The sequence below is a fragment of the Oratosquilla oratoria genome, chromosome 25, assembly GCF_046742065.1.
Source record: "Oratosquilla oratoria isolate Oo_2021 chromosome 25, ASM4674206v1, whole genome shotgun sequence".
In the NCBI taxonomy this organism is placed as follows: Eukaryota; Metazoa; Arthropoda; class Malacostraca; order Stomatopoda; family Squillidae; genus Oratosquilla; species Oratosquilla oratoria.
The window spans coordinates 20,263,343-20,277,479 of record NC_134801.1 but is presented as its reverse complement, the minus strand read 5'-3'; the positions used below and the strand labels follow the sequence as shown (position 1 = coordinate 20,277,479).

The 14,137-nt window shown below is 41.5% G+C and overlaps 1 protein-coding gene across 1 annotated transcript in view; it reads left to right on the top strand.

Moving 5' to 3' along the window:
* LOC143038846 (uncharacterized) overlaps window positions 1–14,137 on the top strand; it is an 863,754-nt gene that overhangs the window by 441,601 nt on the left and 408,016 nt on the right. The window contains exon 3 of the mRNA XM_076208469.1: window positions 11,586–11,684. Coding sequence (XP_076064584.1) covers window positions 11,586–11,684 — 99 coding nt within the window. The remainder of the gene's footprint in view (window positions 1–11,585; window positions 11,685–14,137) is intronic.

Below are 14,137 nucleotides of genomic sequence, written 5' to 3'. Positions count from 1 at the left end.
GTTTCACTTTACATCTGGAATGTTATATGTGTCGAATCTATTAAGCTTTTACTCGAGAGCGGTTGATGTGCTGCAAGATAGGGAGGGCTGGGTGGAGTGCGTGTACCTTGATATAGAGAAGACTTTTGATAAAATACCTAACATTCGACTAATGTGAGAACTGGAGGATATTAGAGGTCTAGGAGGTAAAGTGTTCGAATGGATGAAATCTTTTCTGAAAGGCAGGTACTGTAGTAAAGGATAAGGCATCAGGATGGAATGCAGTAACTAGTGGAGTTCCACAAGGAACTGTGCTAATATCTGTAATGTTTCTTATCTATTTGGATGCCATAATGGAAGGTACAACAAACCGTGCTAACATGTTTGCAGATGTCACAAAGATAATTAGAGAAGTGAAAAATTAGGGGAACTGTCTGCTATTGCAGAAAGATCCAGATACTAAATCTGCATGGAGCCAAGAATTAAAATAAATTTCAATGAAAAAATGCAATGCGCAAATGCGCAATATCACAAACAGACCATCATTGAACTATTCTTTGCGAAGTAAATTCGTAGAGGTAATAGAGGGGAAATATTTGAGAGTATTGGAAAAAGACAACCCGTCACCGGACAGACATTTCAGTAAAATTGCGGTGTTTTTTTTCACTGTATGGATGAAGAGGTAATGAAAAGAAACTCTGATCCATCCAAGACTGGAGTACTTAAGAACATAAGAATAAAGGAGACTGCAAGAGACCGGGTAGAGGGTAGAGTACCGGAGGACTGGAGTAGTGCCTGTATAGTTCCTCTTTACAAAGGGAAAAGGGGACAAGTGTGAATGTAGTAATTTCAGAGGGATTAGCCTGTTGAGTGTAGTAGGGAAGGCTTATGGGAGGATCTTAATTGAGAGGATTAGGAGAGGAACAGAGGGAGTAATTGGTGAGGAACAGTGTGGATTTAGGACGGGTAGAGGTTGTGTAGATCAGATCTTTGTGGTAAGACAGATATGTGAGAAAGCTATAGGAAAGGGGAAGGATGTTTTTTGGGCTTTCATGGATCTGGAAAAGGCTTATGATAGGGTAGACAGAAAGGCACTGTGGGAGGTTATGCAGATTTATGGGATAGGAGGAAAGCTTTTGGGAGCTGTCAAGAGTTTTTATGAGAGTAGTAGAGCATGTGTTAGGATTAGAAATGGAGAGAGTGAGTGGTTTGAAGTAAAGATGGGACTTCGTCAAGGATGCGTTATGTCGCCCTGGCTGTTCAACTTATACATGGATGGGGTGGTGCGAGAGGTGAATGCTAGGGTAGTGAGTCAGGGATTGGAGATGGTTAAAGAAAATGGAGAAAAGTGGGAGGTGAGCCAGCTGTTGTTTGCGGACGACACTGCGCTTGTGGCAGGGTCAGAGGAGGGATTGAGGAAGCTGGTGGCAGAGTTTGGGGAGAGTATGTGATAGAAGAAAGCTAAAGATAAATGTGGGTAAAAGTAAGGTGATGAGATGTACAAGGGGTGAAAGTGGCAGTAGACTGGAAGTGAACATTAAGGGAGAGCGACTGGAGGAAGTGGATAGTTTTAGATACTTGGGTGCAAGTGTGTAGCAGGAAAAGGTGGAGTGAAGGTGGAGGTAGAATGTAGATTGAGAGAAGCGAGTAAATGCCTTGGTGGTTTAAAGAGTGTAATGAGGAATAGACATTTGGGAATGGATGCGAAGAGGAGACTGTATGAAGGAGTGATTGTGCCAACAGCACTGTATGGGGCAGAAACGTGGAACATAAGAGAAGAAGAGAGAAGGAGTTTGAATGTGTTTGAGATGAGGTGTCTGAGAAGTATGGTGGGGGTTACTAGGCTAGATAGAGTGAGAAATGAGGAGGTGAGGAGGAGAACAGGGGTGAAAAAGGATTTGGGAGATAGGGTTGATGAAAGAATATTAGGATGGTTTGGACACATGGAAAGAATGAGTGAAGAAAGACTAGTAAAAGAGGTATGGAAGGCAGATGTGGAGGGAGTGAACATGAGGGGACGTTCTAGGATGAGGTGGATGGATGGGGTGAAGGGGGCTTTGGGGAAGAGGGGAATGTCTGTTGAGGAAGGAAGGGAGAGGACGGAAGACAGAGGTGAGTGGAGAATGGTTGTATATGGATGATGTTGTGACTGCATGAGGAGGTATGGGCGGGGAAGTGGGGGGTGGGGTAGTATGTGTGAGTAAATTTTGACGCAGCCCGAAGGGATTTCTCCCCGTCCTCGCCTTATATGCAATGGGGGGACGGAGAGGGGGGGTCGCCGATTAAATGAAGCGGCCTCGCTGTGGATGTACTGTGTCTTGCGACACTGCTTCTGACCCAGGGCGGTGGGCAGGGTGCAGGGATGACCCGTCATCCAGGAGGTGCTCAGATGAGAGGAAGGGTGGGAGGGGTGTGGAGTGTATTTAGGGATGAAATGGGTGGGAGTGTTTTTATGCCTTTCCCTTTTTGGCTACCTCCCTTGGAAGGGGGAAGAAGCCTTGGTATATGTATGTATGTACAAGAGACCATAAGGCCTACACTAGGCAGCTCAATATCCATCAGCACCTGTCATCCCCATCCATAAAGTTGTCTAATCGTCTTTTAAAACAACTGATAGTTTCAGCGCTTACTACATGGTTACTAAGTGTATTCCATTCATCGAACACCCTATTAGTAAACCAATTTTTGCCTATTTCCTTCTTAAATCTAAATTTGTCCAGTTTATACTTCGGAGGGGTGGACCCTACACAAAGTGAAAGATGAATAAAATCGAAAAGATACAGAGTGCAGTAACCAAACTAGTCTCCAGCTTGGCAGGTGAGCCATACGAGGAGAGATTAAAACCACTGGGTCTACCAACATTGAAAGATCGAAGAGAAAGAGGTAACTTGATTACAGTGTTCAGGTCATTAAAGGAGATAAACAACACTGACATAGGAGATCTCATGACAAAGGAGATCTCATAGTAAGGGATAGGAGAGCTTTGATCATGAAATCAAATCGAAAAGGAAAATGAATGTCCAAGGTATGTGCAAATGTATGGATACTTAGAAGAGATCAGACGGCGATTTAGCTCAAGCTGGAATCGTACAATTTAAGTTGTCTAATCTTACTGGAATATGTTTTTAGTACTTACTAAAGTCAATAATAGCTAAATAAATCACACAAAAACTCTTTCGTTTTTTTTATTTATTGGAATGTGAAATTATTGATCCAAAACCCAAAACGTCGTCTACTTCAGCCATTCCCATACAATCTACCCGTGGCGCCATCTGCTTCGCAGTGACGTCATAGACTATATTCATTCTTTATGCATCGTCATTGTATTTGATGACTTGTGATCTTGTCGAGTGCCACAGGCTGTTTAATATCAAATTTAAGAATTACAAAAATGAAGAAAGAGCTACCAATAAAAATGCACGATTGTGAAAAGAATAGGAGAAAAGAGGCAGAGAATGATAATAATATGTATATAACATATAGAACTTAGAAAGGCAGAAAAAGAAAGCTTATGATAACCACTCAGCAACAGTGATACAATTCATTTACAGAACATATACGGGGAGCTAAATGATTAGATTCTCTTACTACTAAAACGCCTTTTTAAAAGCATTATGCAAAACAAATGATAAGCGATATTTTTGGATTTTTTTATTAAATGTATCAGATAAATAAGCTTAGAAAAATAAAACCAGGAGAAGTTATAAGTGAATAACAAAGAAATTACATAAGAAAAATGAAACAAAAGAAGACAGAAGATACGGCGTACAGTAAAGAAATAAATGCAAAACACACTTTGTCATTTGCTGGAACGAATTGGTTAGTTCTTAGCGATGCTTGTAGTGAAGTTTTTGTTTTTATACAGTGTTAACAATCTAGAATCATTTATCTAACTTGTAGTGCAAAGAATAATTAGCTTTATCTAGTATTAACAAATCATCATAATTCAGTATTGCGTTGTAGAAATCATTGTTTACAAATCTTTTGTGGCGTCCAAGAGGCGTAGTGTGATCGTGATGCAGCACAGTATTTTGTGTACAAGCACACTGCAACAATATTGAATCCGTCACGTATACTACCCTTGCTTTTTTGAGTGGCCAATGACACCATTTCAGAGCCAACATGCACACAGGTAAGCATTAATATGAAAACTTCTTCAGAGATATTTAGGTTCAAATCGATTGCCCATAGCTATGCCGTCTATCCCCACATCTTGTCTGTTGTCAGAGACATTTAAGGAGTCGAAACTACTCTCAAGAGACGATGAAAAAATAGCAATATTGCTGAAGGAATCGTCTGTTTCGCTACAGGACGACATTGTCAATTGAGATGGCTTGAGTTGGTATACATCATCACGTCATCAGAAGTGATACCAAAAGATGGCGCTGTATGCTGTATTTTAGAATACAGATTAGTAGAAGACAAATATTTTCGTCAAAAAGTCCCTGAAAAACTGCTTTGGAGATAAAATATTTGTTTTAAACATTGTTCTCGTGAAAAAAAAAAAAAATAATAATAACATTACGAAAGAAGAAATGCAAAGTTGTACCTCGGCTTGGTGGTGACCCTGGAAATAAAATTATGATAACTGTAGAATAAGGAGATATTTTCCAAGTTGGAACCATATGTGAATTTGTAACCAGGTATGGAACTTGAGAGTAAGAGACAAAACCTCATTACCGTTGGTTTTTACTGTGCACCACAATTAGGTTAAATATAATTAGGTAGATACACACACCCACACACATACACGCATATTCACGAACACACACACGCACACACACACACACACACACACACACACACACACACACACACACACACACACACACACACACACACACACACACACACACACACACACACACACACACACACACATACACACACACATGAGCATAGATCCCCTTTCCGTATAATACATCTAGGTAAACTAGGTAAACACACACACACACACACACACACACACACACACACACACACACACACACACACACACACACACACACACACACACACACACACACACACACACACACAGGAAGTTATTTTGAATATTATTCACGAAGAACCCACAGTCGCAATAAAAGGAAACTTAGAAGAAAGTATAACTTCTATACTTCGGCTAATAGCTATAGCTGAAGAGGGCTATAGCTATTAGCCGAAATATAGAAGTTGTACTTTCTTCTAAGTTTCATTTTATTCCGACTGTGGGTTCTTCGTGATTATTATTTACAAATGTGCCACTACATTTTGTCCAAGTGTTATTTTGAATATGTTCAGGAGCTCGTCAAAATATTATCACTTGTTATTCTTTTTCGTCATTGGCTACTGTGATGTCATGGATCATTCAGCTTCAACGGGCAAACCCCCATTGTAAGGTCATCGTCACTTGAAGGTGTGAAATGAGATGCCACGAACCAGGTTTTGATTTTTTATTTAGTTCATGTTATTCAATTTTTGTGATGTAATTTGTATTAAGTTGATCCTACGGTGAGTCAAGACATCTATTCGGATTTGCTATGATGAATGGAGTTGACGTCAACTATTTAGTGATATTCTTTTCTATCTCGAGTGTTTCCAAACATCCATCCAAGCTTGTTTCTAGTCTCGTACGTTTAATGATCAATTAATGGTACGGCATGATATGTTCTTCCAGTCTTGGATAATAACCACAAGAACACAGTTAACACAAAACATCTGAGTATGCTTGCGTGTGGGCTACACTGTCGGGAAGATTTGTATCCAGGTGAGGCAACGTGAAGACACATCTGGTGACGTCCTAAAGCCTCCGGCGACTTGTACGACTCCGTGTCGGTCTTCGTGCGGGCCGGAGTTCGGCCGTGACCAAGTCGAGCGTTTCAGGCAGTTCCTGAGCAGAGCTCGAGGTCGCTGGTCCCACCCACCCTCGTAACGGGCGGACCCGATCCTGGCCATGTGTTAGGAAAACACACCTTAACCCCTTTCATAGTGTGGCGTCCTTTGAAATGAATATGATGTTTTGGTGTTAGCTCGTATGAAATGCGTCGCCATGTCAAAGAGGTTGTTGTTGTTGTTGTTGTTGTTGTTGTTGTTGTTGTATTTGTCATCATCATCATCATCATCATCATCATCATCATCATCATCATCATCATCATCATCATCATCATCATCATCATCATCATCATCATCATCATCATCATCATCATCATCATCATCATCATCATCATCATCATCATCATCATCATCATCATCATCATCATCATCATTATTATTATTATTATTATCATTATTGTTATTATTATAGTATTTTCAGAGGGATAAGTTTGTTGAGTGTAGTTTGGAAGGCTTATAGTAGGTTGATTGAGAGGATTAGAGGAACAGAGTAATTGGTGAGGAACGGTGTGGGTTTAGGAAAGGTGCGTGGATCAGATTTTGTGGTAAGACATATATGTGAGAAAGCTTTAGCAAAGGTAAGGATGTTTTTTGGGCATTTATGTATTTGGAAGAGCGTGGACAGGAAGTCACTGTAGGAAGTTTTGCATATATATGGGATCTGAGGAAAAATGTTAAGGGAGGTCAAGAGTTTTCACGAGAGTAGTAGAGCCTGTGTTATAATTAGAAATGGAGAGAGTGAGTGGTGTAGGGTAAGGATGGGACTACGCCAGGGATGTGTGATGTCGCCAGGGTTGTTTAATATGTACATGGATGGGGTGGTGCGAGAGGTAAATACGAGGGTACTGGGCAAGGGACTGGAGATGGTTAAAGAAAACGGAGAAAAGTGGGAGATAAGCCAGTTGTTGTTTGCTGACGACTCTGCGTTTGAGACAGGATCAGAGGAGGGAATAAGGGACTTATTGACAGAGTTTGTGAAGGTGTGTGAGAGGAGAAAGTTGAAAGTAAATGTGGGTAAATGTAAGGTGATGAGATGTACAAGGGGAGAGGATGGCAGCAATTTGGAAGTGAGTCTTAAAGGAGACTGGAAGAAGTGGATAGCTTTAAGTACTTGGGGTTGCATGTGGAGGTGGAAGTAAAGGGTAGATTGAGAGAAGCAAGTGCATTGGAGGATTAAAAAGTGTAATGAGAAATATACATTTGGGAATGGATGCTAAGAGGAGATTGTATGAAGGGGTGATTGTACCGACAGCACTGAATGGGGCAGAGACATGGAACAGAAAAGAGGAAGATAGGAAAAGTTTAAATGTGTTTGAGATGAAATGTCTGAGAAGTATGGTAGGGGTTGCAAGGTTGGATAGAGTGAGAAACAAGGAGGTGAGGAGGAGAGTGGGGGTGGAACAGGAGATGGGAGATGGAGTTGATGGAAGAGTATTGGGAAGGTTTGGACACGTGGAAAGAATGAGTGAAGAAAGATTAGTAAAAGAAGTGTGGAAGGCAGAGGTGGAGGGAGTGAACAGGAGGGGGCGACTGAGGGTGAGATGGATGGATGGGGTGAAAAAGGGCATTAAAAAGAGAGGAATGTCTGTTGAGGAAGGATGGGAGAGGACAGAAGGTAGGGGTGAATGGAGAATGGCTGTGTATAGATGATACTGTGATGCATGGAAGGGAGTGAGTAGGGGATGGGTGGAGTTAGGAAATGGTTATATGTGGATCATATTTTGACGCAGCCCGACGGAATTTCTCCCCGTCTTCAATGTTTCTGCATGAGGGGACGGAGAGGGGGCGGGGTGCCGATTAAGTGAAGTGGCTTTGCTACATTGCTTCTGACCCGGGGTGATGGGCGAAATGCACGAGCAACCAGGATGAGAGGGAGGGAAGGTTGGTGGATGGGAGTGAAATTATTGTCACTACTGTATTATAATCATTATTATCATTATAATAATGATCTTTATCATTATCATATTATCATTATCTTTCATTATTATAATTATCTTTACTGTCATTATCATTATTATTATCATTATTATCATCGGATAGATGGTAAATGGAACATGGGCTGAGGGAAATCTTTTTATTCCTAACTAGTTTTGCCTGAGTGGTTTCTTCAGAGGAATGGGCTATGGGCTATTTAGGATAGACCACCCGCTCACGCGGGATCGATTTATGTGGGAGGGGAAGAACATCTGTAAGAAAATTAAAAGATAGTTGTGTATAAAAGAGCTATTGTCAATAAGCGCTTTTCCTATGGGCGATTCACTAAGGGGCGATTGATGGTAGTGTCTCGAGAGGAACAGGCAGGCGTGCCACTGCCTACGCTTGTATTTAGAATGACCAAAATCTGAGAAAATGGTAAGAGGCGTGTAGTAAATGTTGAAAAACGAAAAAATCTTTAGTGGGAGGTAAACTGAAATGAGAAAATGTAGTATGAGAGAAAGTTAGAAAGGAAGTGAATTTTAGTCAGAGAAAAAGTATGTGTAGATGTTTGTACTTGGGGCGTGGTTATGTTCGTGAGAAGTGTGTGTATGTATTTTACAAGAAGTGAGTAGGATTCACTTTCCGCGTGTACTCCCGAAGGAGATTGGCCCCTAACGGGGCAGGCCGGTGCTGATTGCCCCCAAGGGAGGTAGTGCGGTGCTGATTGGTCCCAAGTGAGGCAGAGCGGTGCTGATTAACCCCAAGCAAGTCAATGGGCGGTTAGCTTCCAGCGAGGTAAAGGGCGATAACTGGAGCGTAGTCAAAAGAGTAGATCCGATGGGTGGTGCGGTGGGCAAGCGAGCGAGTGTAGAATTGTGTGAGTCTCTTTTCTTCCGAGCACAACTCTGAAAGCAGAGAATTGTGTGACTCGGGAAACGTGTGTATTTGTCTAAAGTGTAAGCCTGATAGCCAGCATCAACGAAGAGATCAGGCGGTTGGCCTCTGGCGAGGCAATGACCGGTTGGCCTCTGGTGAGGCAATGGCCGGTTGGCCTCTAGCGAGGTAATGGGCGGTTGGCCTCTACTCATGGCTTTATCTTCCATTTGGCTTCCATATTTATTCTTTGCAATTATTACTCGGATGTGTGCTTCTTTTACTCCACTACTGCACTCACTTCTCCATTCTACAATTCCCTCCCCTTTCTTCTTTAGGTCCCTATTATCCACAATTTGATACTTTTTCCTTGAAGAAGACAAAGGACTTCCACCAGGAGGCACGTAACTGCGGCCGAAGCCATTACCTTTGCTTTATGCACTTCGACTCTGGGGACAAGTAACAGTCACTAATAGGAATTGGAGAGAAGCGCGGGACTCGAACCCGCGACTGGGAAAATACGGAACTTGGACGCTTCCAATTGCGCCACCAGAGGTCCGTTTTCCTTGAACCACATAAAAGGTTTTTCTATTCCCACTTCCTCCATCCCTTTTTACTACGTTTCGTATACAAATTCTGCCTGGTATTCACTCATATTCTCCTTCCCATTCAACTCACTTTCAACTCATATCTGCTTCCCTCCCTTCTATTATTTCTTCACTTTACATCCACACTCAATCTTCCTTCCACCAGATGATCTAACATCTCCAGCGATTTTTTTTTTTTCACTTTCATAGCTACACCATTAATTGTCATCGTCTCGGACACCATTACGCAACCCATTAATGTTTTTTCGGCAACTTTTCCACTAACCATCCTGGCTTATGTAAAATCATAGTCATCTTTCTCCCTAAGCATATTTGCTGTCATCAGCTCCCTTTTCTTAAACATCTTCAACATTTCCACTCTGCATTCGTTCCTTCTTGGCAAACCAAACTTCCATATTATTTCATTCAGAATCCCATTTCCTGCTGTACCAATTATCTCCAGACACTTCACATACCTTCCAAAACTCCACGCTTTTACTTACGTCACCCTAAAAAATGTATTTCTCCTCACTTTCCTCACTACCAAAGCCCTACACAAACAACCATACCTTCAAACAAATTCTCATTCTACCCAGATTATCGTTTGTGACCCTTGAATTTTGTATTCAACCACACATTTCTCATATCTTACCAATAGAGTCACTACTACCCCATTTATCATCTAAATATTCCCGAAACCCTACCTACTACACACCCAAATTGTAATAATATTTTCCTTTAAGTTTAATTTCACTCAAAACTAACACATCCATCCGCTCACAAAAATTATTATCAGATTGCTTTTTGTTTTTATCTGTCCCACATCCACGCCCATTAAAAAATAAATAGATAAGAATATTCCTCCATGGCCCCATACACACTCAATAACACCCACACTGCCAATCTATTCTCATTTTACCCACATTCTCCTTTATGACCCTCACTTGTATTTTGTGTTTAGCCACACACACACATCTCTTTCCTACAGAGCCCTCTCACTTACCACACTCCCAAATTCAAATTCACATTTTCTTTTCAGTTTAATTTCACTCAAGTGTTCATAGATACATCTTTCATCTGACAAATTCACTATCAGAATCCTTTTTGTTCTCAACTGTGCTGCAACCTTTTTTGCCTGAACTCCTTGTATGAGAAGGATAGAGAATGGACTTTGTATTCACATGGATCAAAGGCTTTAACAAGGGTGAGGCAAACAAGGTCATCATATTAAAACAACAGGGCAGGACTCGCAGTAATGGTTATAAACTGGACATATTTAGATTTAAAAAGGAAATAGGGAAGAATTGGCTTAATAATAGGGTGGTCGACGAATGGAATAAACTTGGTAACCATGTAGTGAGCGCTGAAACTATCAGTTGTTTTAAGAAACGATTAGACAACTTTATGGATGGGGATGACATGGGATGATGGATACGGAGCTGCCTAGTGTAGGCCTTGTGGTCTCTTGCAGTCTCCTTCATTCTTATGTTCTTATGTTCTTATGTGTATTCTCCTCCGTTCCATTTAGTCACTCTTTATGGTCCGCATGGGAAGGTCTGCATTCTTATTCCCTACGATAAAAACGTAGGGAAATTGAAGAGATGGGGTTGGGGGAGGTCAGGAGTGTTAAGGAATATACTCTAAGGGGACAGGTACTGATTGCATATAAAAATGTCATTTTCTGAAAATATCTAGTAAAAATGTAAATGGATGAATTATGTAATAGATCGAAGTGTAGACATGCGCTCCATCAAAAAAGTGTAATTTTTTAGTTTGGTAGTGTTATCTGGCGTTCGTTATACTGTTTTATTCAGTTGTTGGATCACTCGTTGAAGTAGATAACAAATCTAGATATAGAAAGCGCCCCTTTGATCGATATTGTAAAAGCTTCAGCTCATAATTAAACGAGGGCCAGAACGTATTCCGATAGATCAGTGTTTATTATTTTTAGTTTTGAAGCCTGGTTGACTAATGTACTTCTTTTACGCTTAACTCCATTATTTCGATGAGAAATCCCAAGTTGAATAGAACCGTCTGACATTAGTGAGAACAGAATTTGTAGGGTGCACAGCCATAACACGGGGACATCTTCTGATAAACCCAAAATTATAAAATTGACCGAGGAGCTGAATAACAAAAAACGGGGTCTCGATTGAAGTCCCATTTTCCCCACTTCTGCTCCTCAGCCGAAGACAATTATTTGGGATCACCCAGAGCGAAATCAATTAAGAATATCAACTTGTTGAAGCGGTTGAATGGCTCCGAAGTGATCATGCACACGTTAACATCGGATATATCTCAGCAAACCTCTATCGTTCTTCATCCACAAACTTTCATTGTCTCCTTCTATTTCAGAGTGTGTCGGCGCTGCACCTAGCCGCCGAGGGCCGCGACTACCTCATGTGGTGTCCAGACAGGGACTTCGACCGAGCCGTGGCCACACTGGACGTCAGGGTAAGTGTTGTTGTTATTATTGGTTGTTGCTTCTTTGGCTGTGGCCAGGGCCCCGACAATGGGAGGGCCAGAGGGGGGGGGGGCAATGCCCCTGGGCGGCACGTTTTTTTTTTTTTTGGGGGGGCGGCACTTTTGGTGAAAAGAAAGTAAAGCAAATTCCCCCTAATGTATACACTTTTAATGCATGATTTATCTATCATGAGTTGTATGTTTGAATGATGTGTGTATCAACGTTGTTTTTTGGATGAATGTTACATGTGAATCGTGTTAGTGACCATCTGATGTGGAAGGTGGTGGTAGTAGTGGTGCGTGTGTGGGGGGGGGGTGGCGGGCGGCACTTTTCGACTCCCCCCGGGGCGGCACTTACCCATGTCGGGGCCCTGGCTGTGGCGTAAAGGCCAGGCAATTCCTTCTTGTGTTGCGCTTTTAATCTATTACGGAGAGCATGATGCTTTTGCACCCTTTCCTTTGGGACACTCCTTCGTAACCGGGACCAAAAAATTACCTCTTTTTTTTTTTTTTTTTTTTCCGAAGCGCATTGCTTTCGGGAGCGCGCCCTGCCATGAAGTACCCGCCCATCCGTGTAAAAAACCGTAACACAGCCAATCACCATTGATCACGTTTCTCTCTAAGGGTTTAATTACTTTTGTAATGTTTCTCTTAATTAACTAGAATGACGTGATACATTTTGAGGTTCTCAAGTGAGAGGGAGGAGGAAAATCACAAACATTTTCTTATTCTATTTTATCATAAAATCTTATTCATTAAAATTATTCTAAAGATCTAAGCTGTATTGAACATTTCGTTTATAAACAAGAGACATATTTTTAATGAATTGTGAGAAGCAGAGAGGATAACACTTCAACTGAAATTTCACTGCACTGTTTTCCGAAAATCAACAAAGGGTGACAGTCACTTTAGGATATTTTTCTTTATGACACGATAGTTAAGATTGGAGAAGGTAGGATGGTGATTGTGAATAACAATCACTTTCTGAGAGTCCTCTGTCAGGGTGTATTAAAGGTTTGACGAGGAGTGTCGATATTTGAAAGGTGACGGAGGTTCCAGTCACATTCAGGGAGTCCACTGCCAGGGTCGTCAACGATGATAGTGATTGTGAGTTAAAGTAACTTTTTGAGGTTCCTCTGCCAGGACGTACTAGTAAAGGCTCAACGAGAAGAGGTCGATGTTTGAAAAGTGACAGGGTTATCCGTCACATACGGGGAGTCGACCACGACGGACAAGGAGTCGATACAGAGGGGAACACGGCTGTCTCTCGAGGAACTACATAATTTTGTTTCTTTGCGGGAACCTGCAGAGGGCCGCTCACGGGCGGCATGTTTTGCGGGCGCCGAGTGGGGGATTTAAGGGTTGGGGACACTAACTGTGGTCCTCTTCAGAGGATAAATACAGAGGGAGGTTAGAGCACATAGAATATATACAGATGTGAGGTAATACTAAAAAGATACGAGAGAAGGCTCAAGCGACATGTCCTTGGAGTGGTGGGGAGTCCAATTGACCGCTCGTAAGGTCAGGTCCCACTGTCATGAGAAGCAATTTGTTCACGGCCAATGTAGTTATGCAATCCGGAGGCCATTTTTCCTTTTGTGGTGTTGAAGTTACGGTAGTGTTTAATTAAGTATTATTCTATCATTTTCCTTGTAAAATTACAGTGAGATTTGTAGATAATAGCTGCATTGTCCCAGCCAATGCAAAGGTCCTTCGAGCTGGTGTGAAGGAAAACTGCAATTATTTTTTGGCCGTATCTGAGAATGAGAGAACATAGAAATGCCATCATACACACACACACACACACACACACACACACACACACACACACACACACACACACACACACACACACACACACACACACACACACACGTGCGTGATGTGTGTGTATGTGTGTGTATGTGTGTGTGTGTGTGTGTGTGTGTGTGTGTGTGTGTGTGTGTGTGTGTGTGTGTGTGTTTGTTAAATAGAAGTGTCAATGTTCTAGAAGGGTGAGGAGAGGAAAGGAGAGAAGAGGAAAAAAGAGAAAAGAAAGGAATAAAAATAGGGTATGGGTCGATTTTTGTCGAGTTTGAATCATGCATCATTAGTTTGGCTGTGACAGTCATAGGACCTTTTCAGATTTGTTTTAATACATTGATTAAACTGTTGCCGGAACTATTTAACGAAACGTTACAGTGTGATATAAATTCACAGGCCTAGTTAATCGTTATGTTTCTGTGAACTTAAACAAAGTTGTTTTGTAGTAAAATACGATAGATTTAGAATATTCATTGAGTCAGGTGTATAAATCACAAACTTTCGTTTTATGACCTAATGGCCTGATTTATATTCCTGAGTATTGCACCTAATTCTCGTTCTCAGATCGGGAATGAAGGGTGTGACTAAACAAATATTAACCTAAATGAATTATTGATGTGAGGCGTCACTATACCCAAATG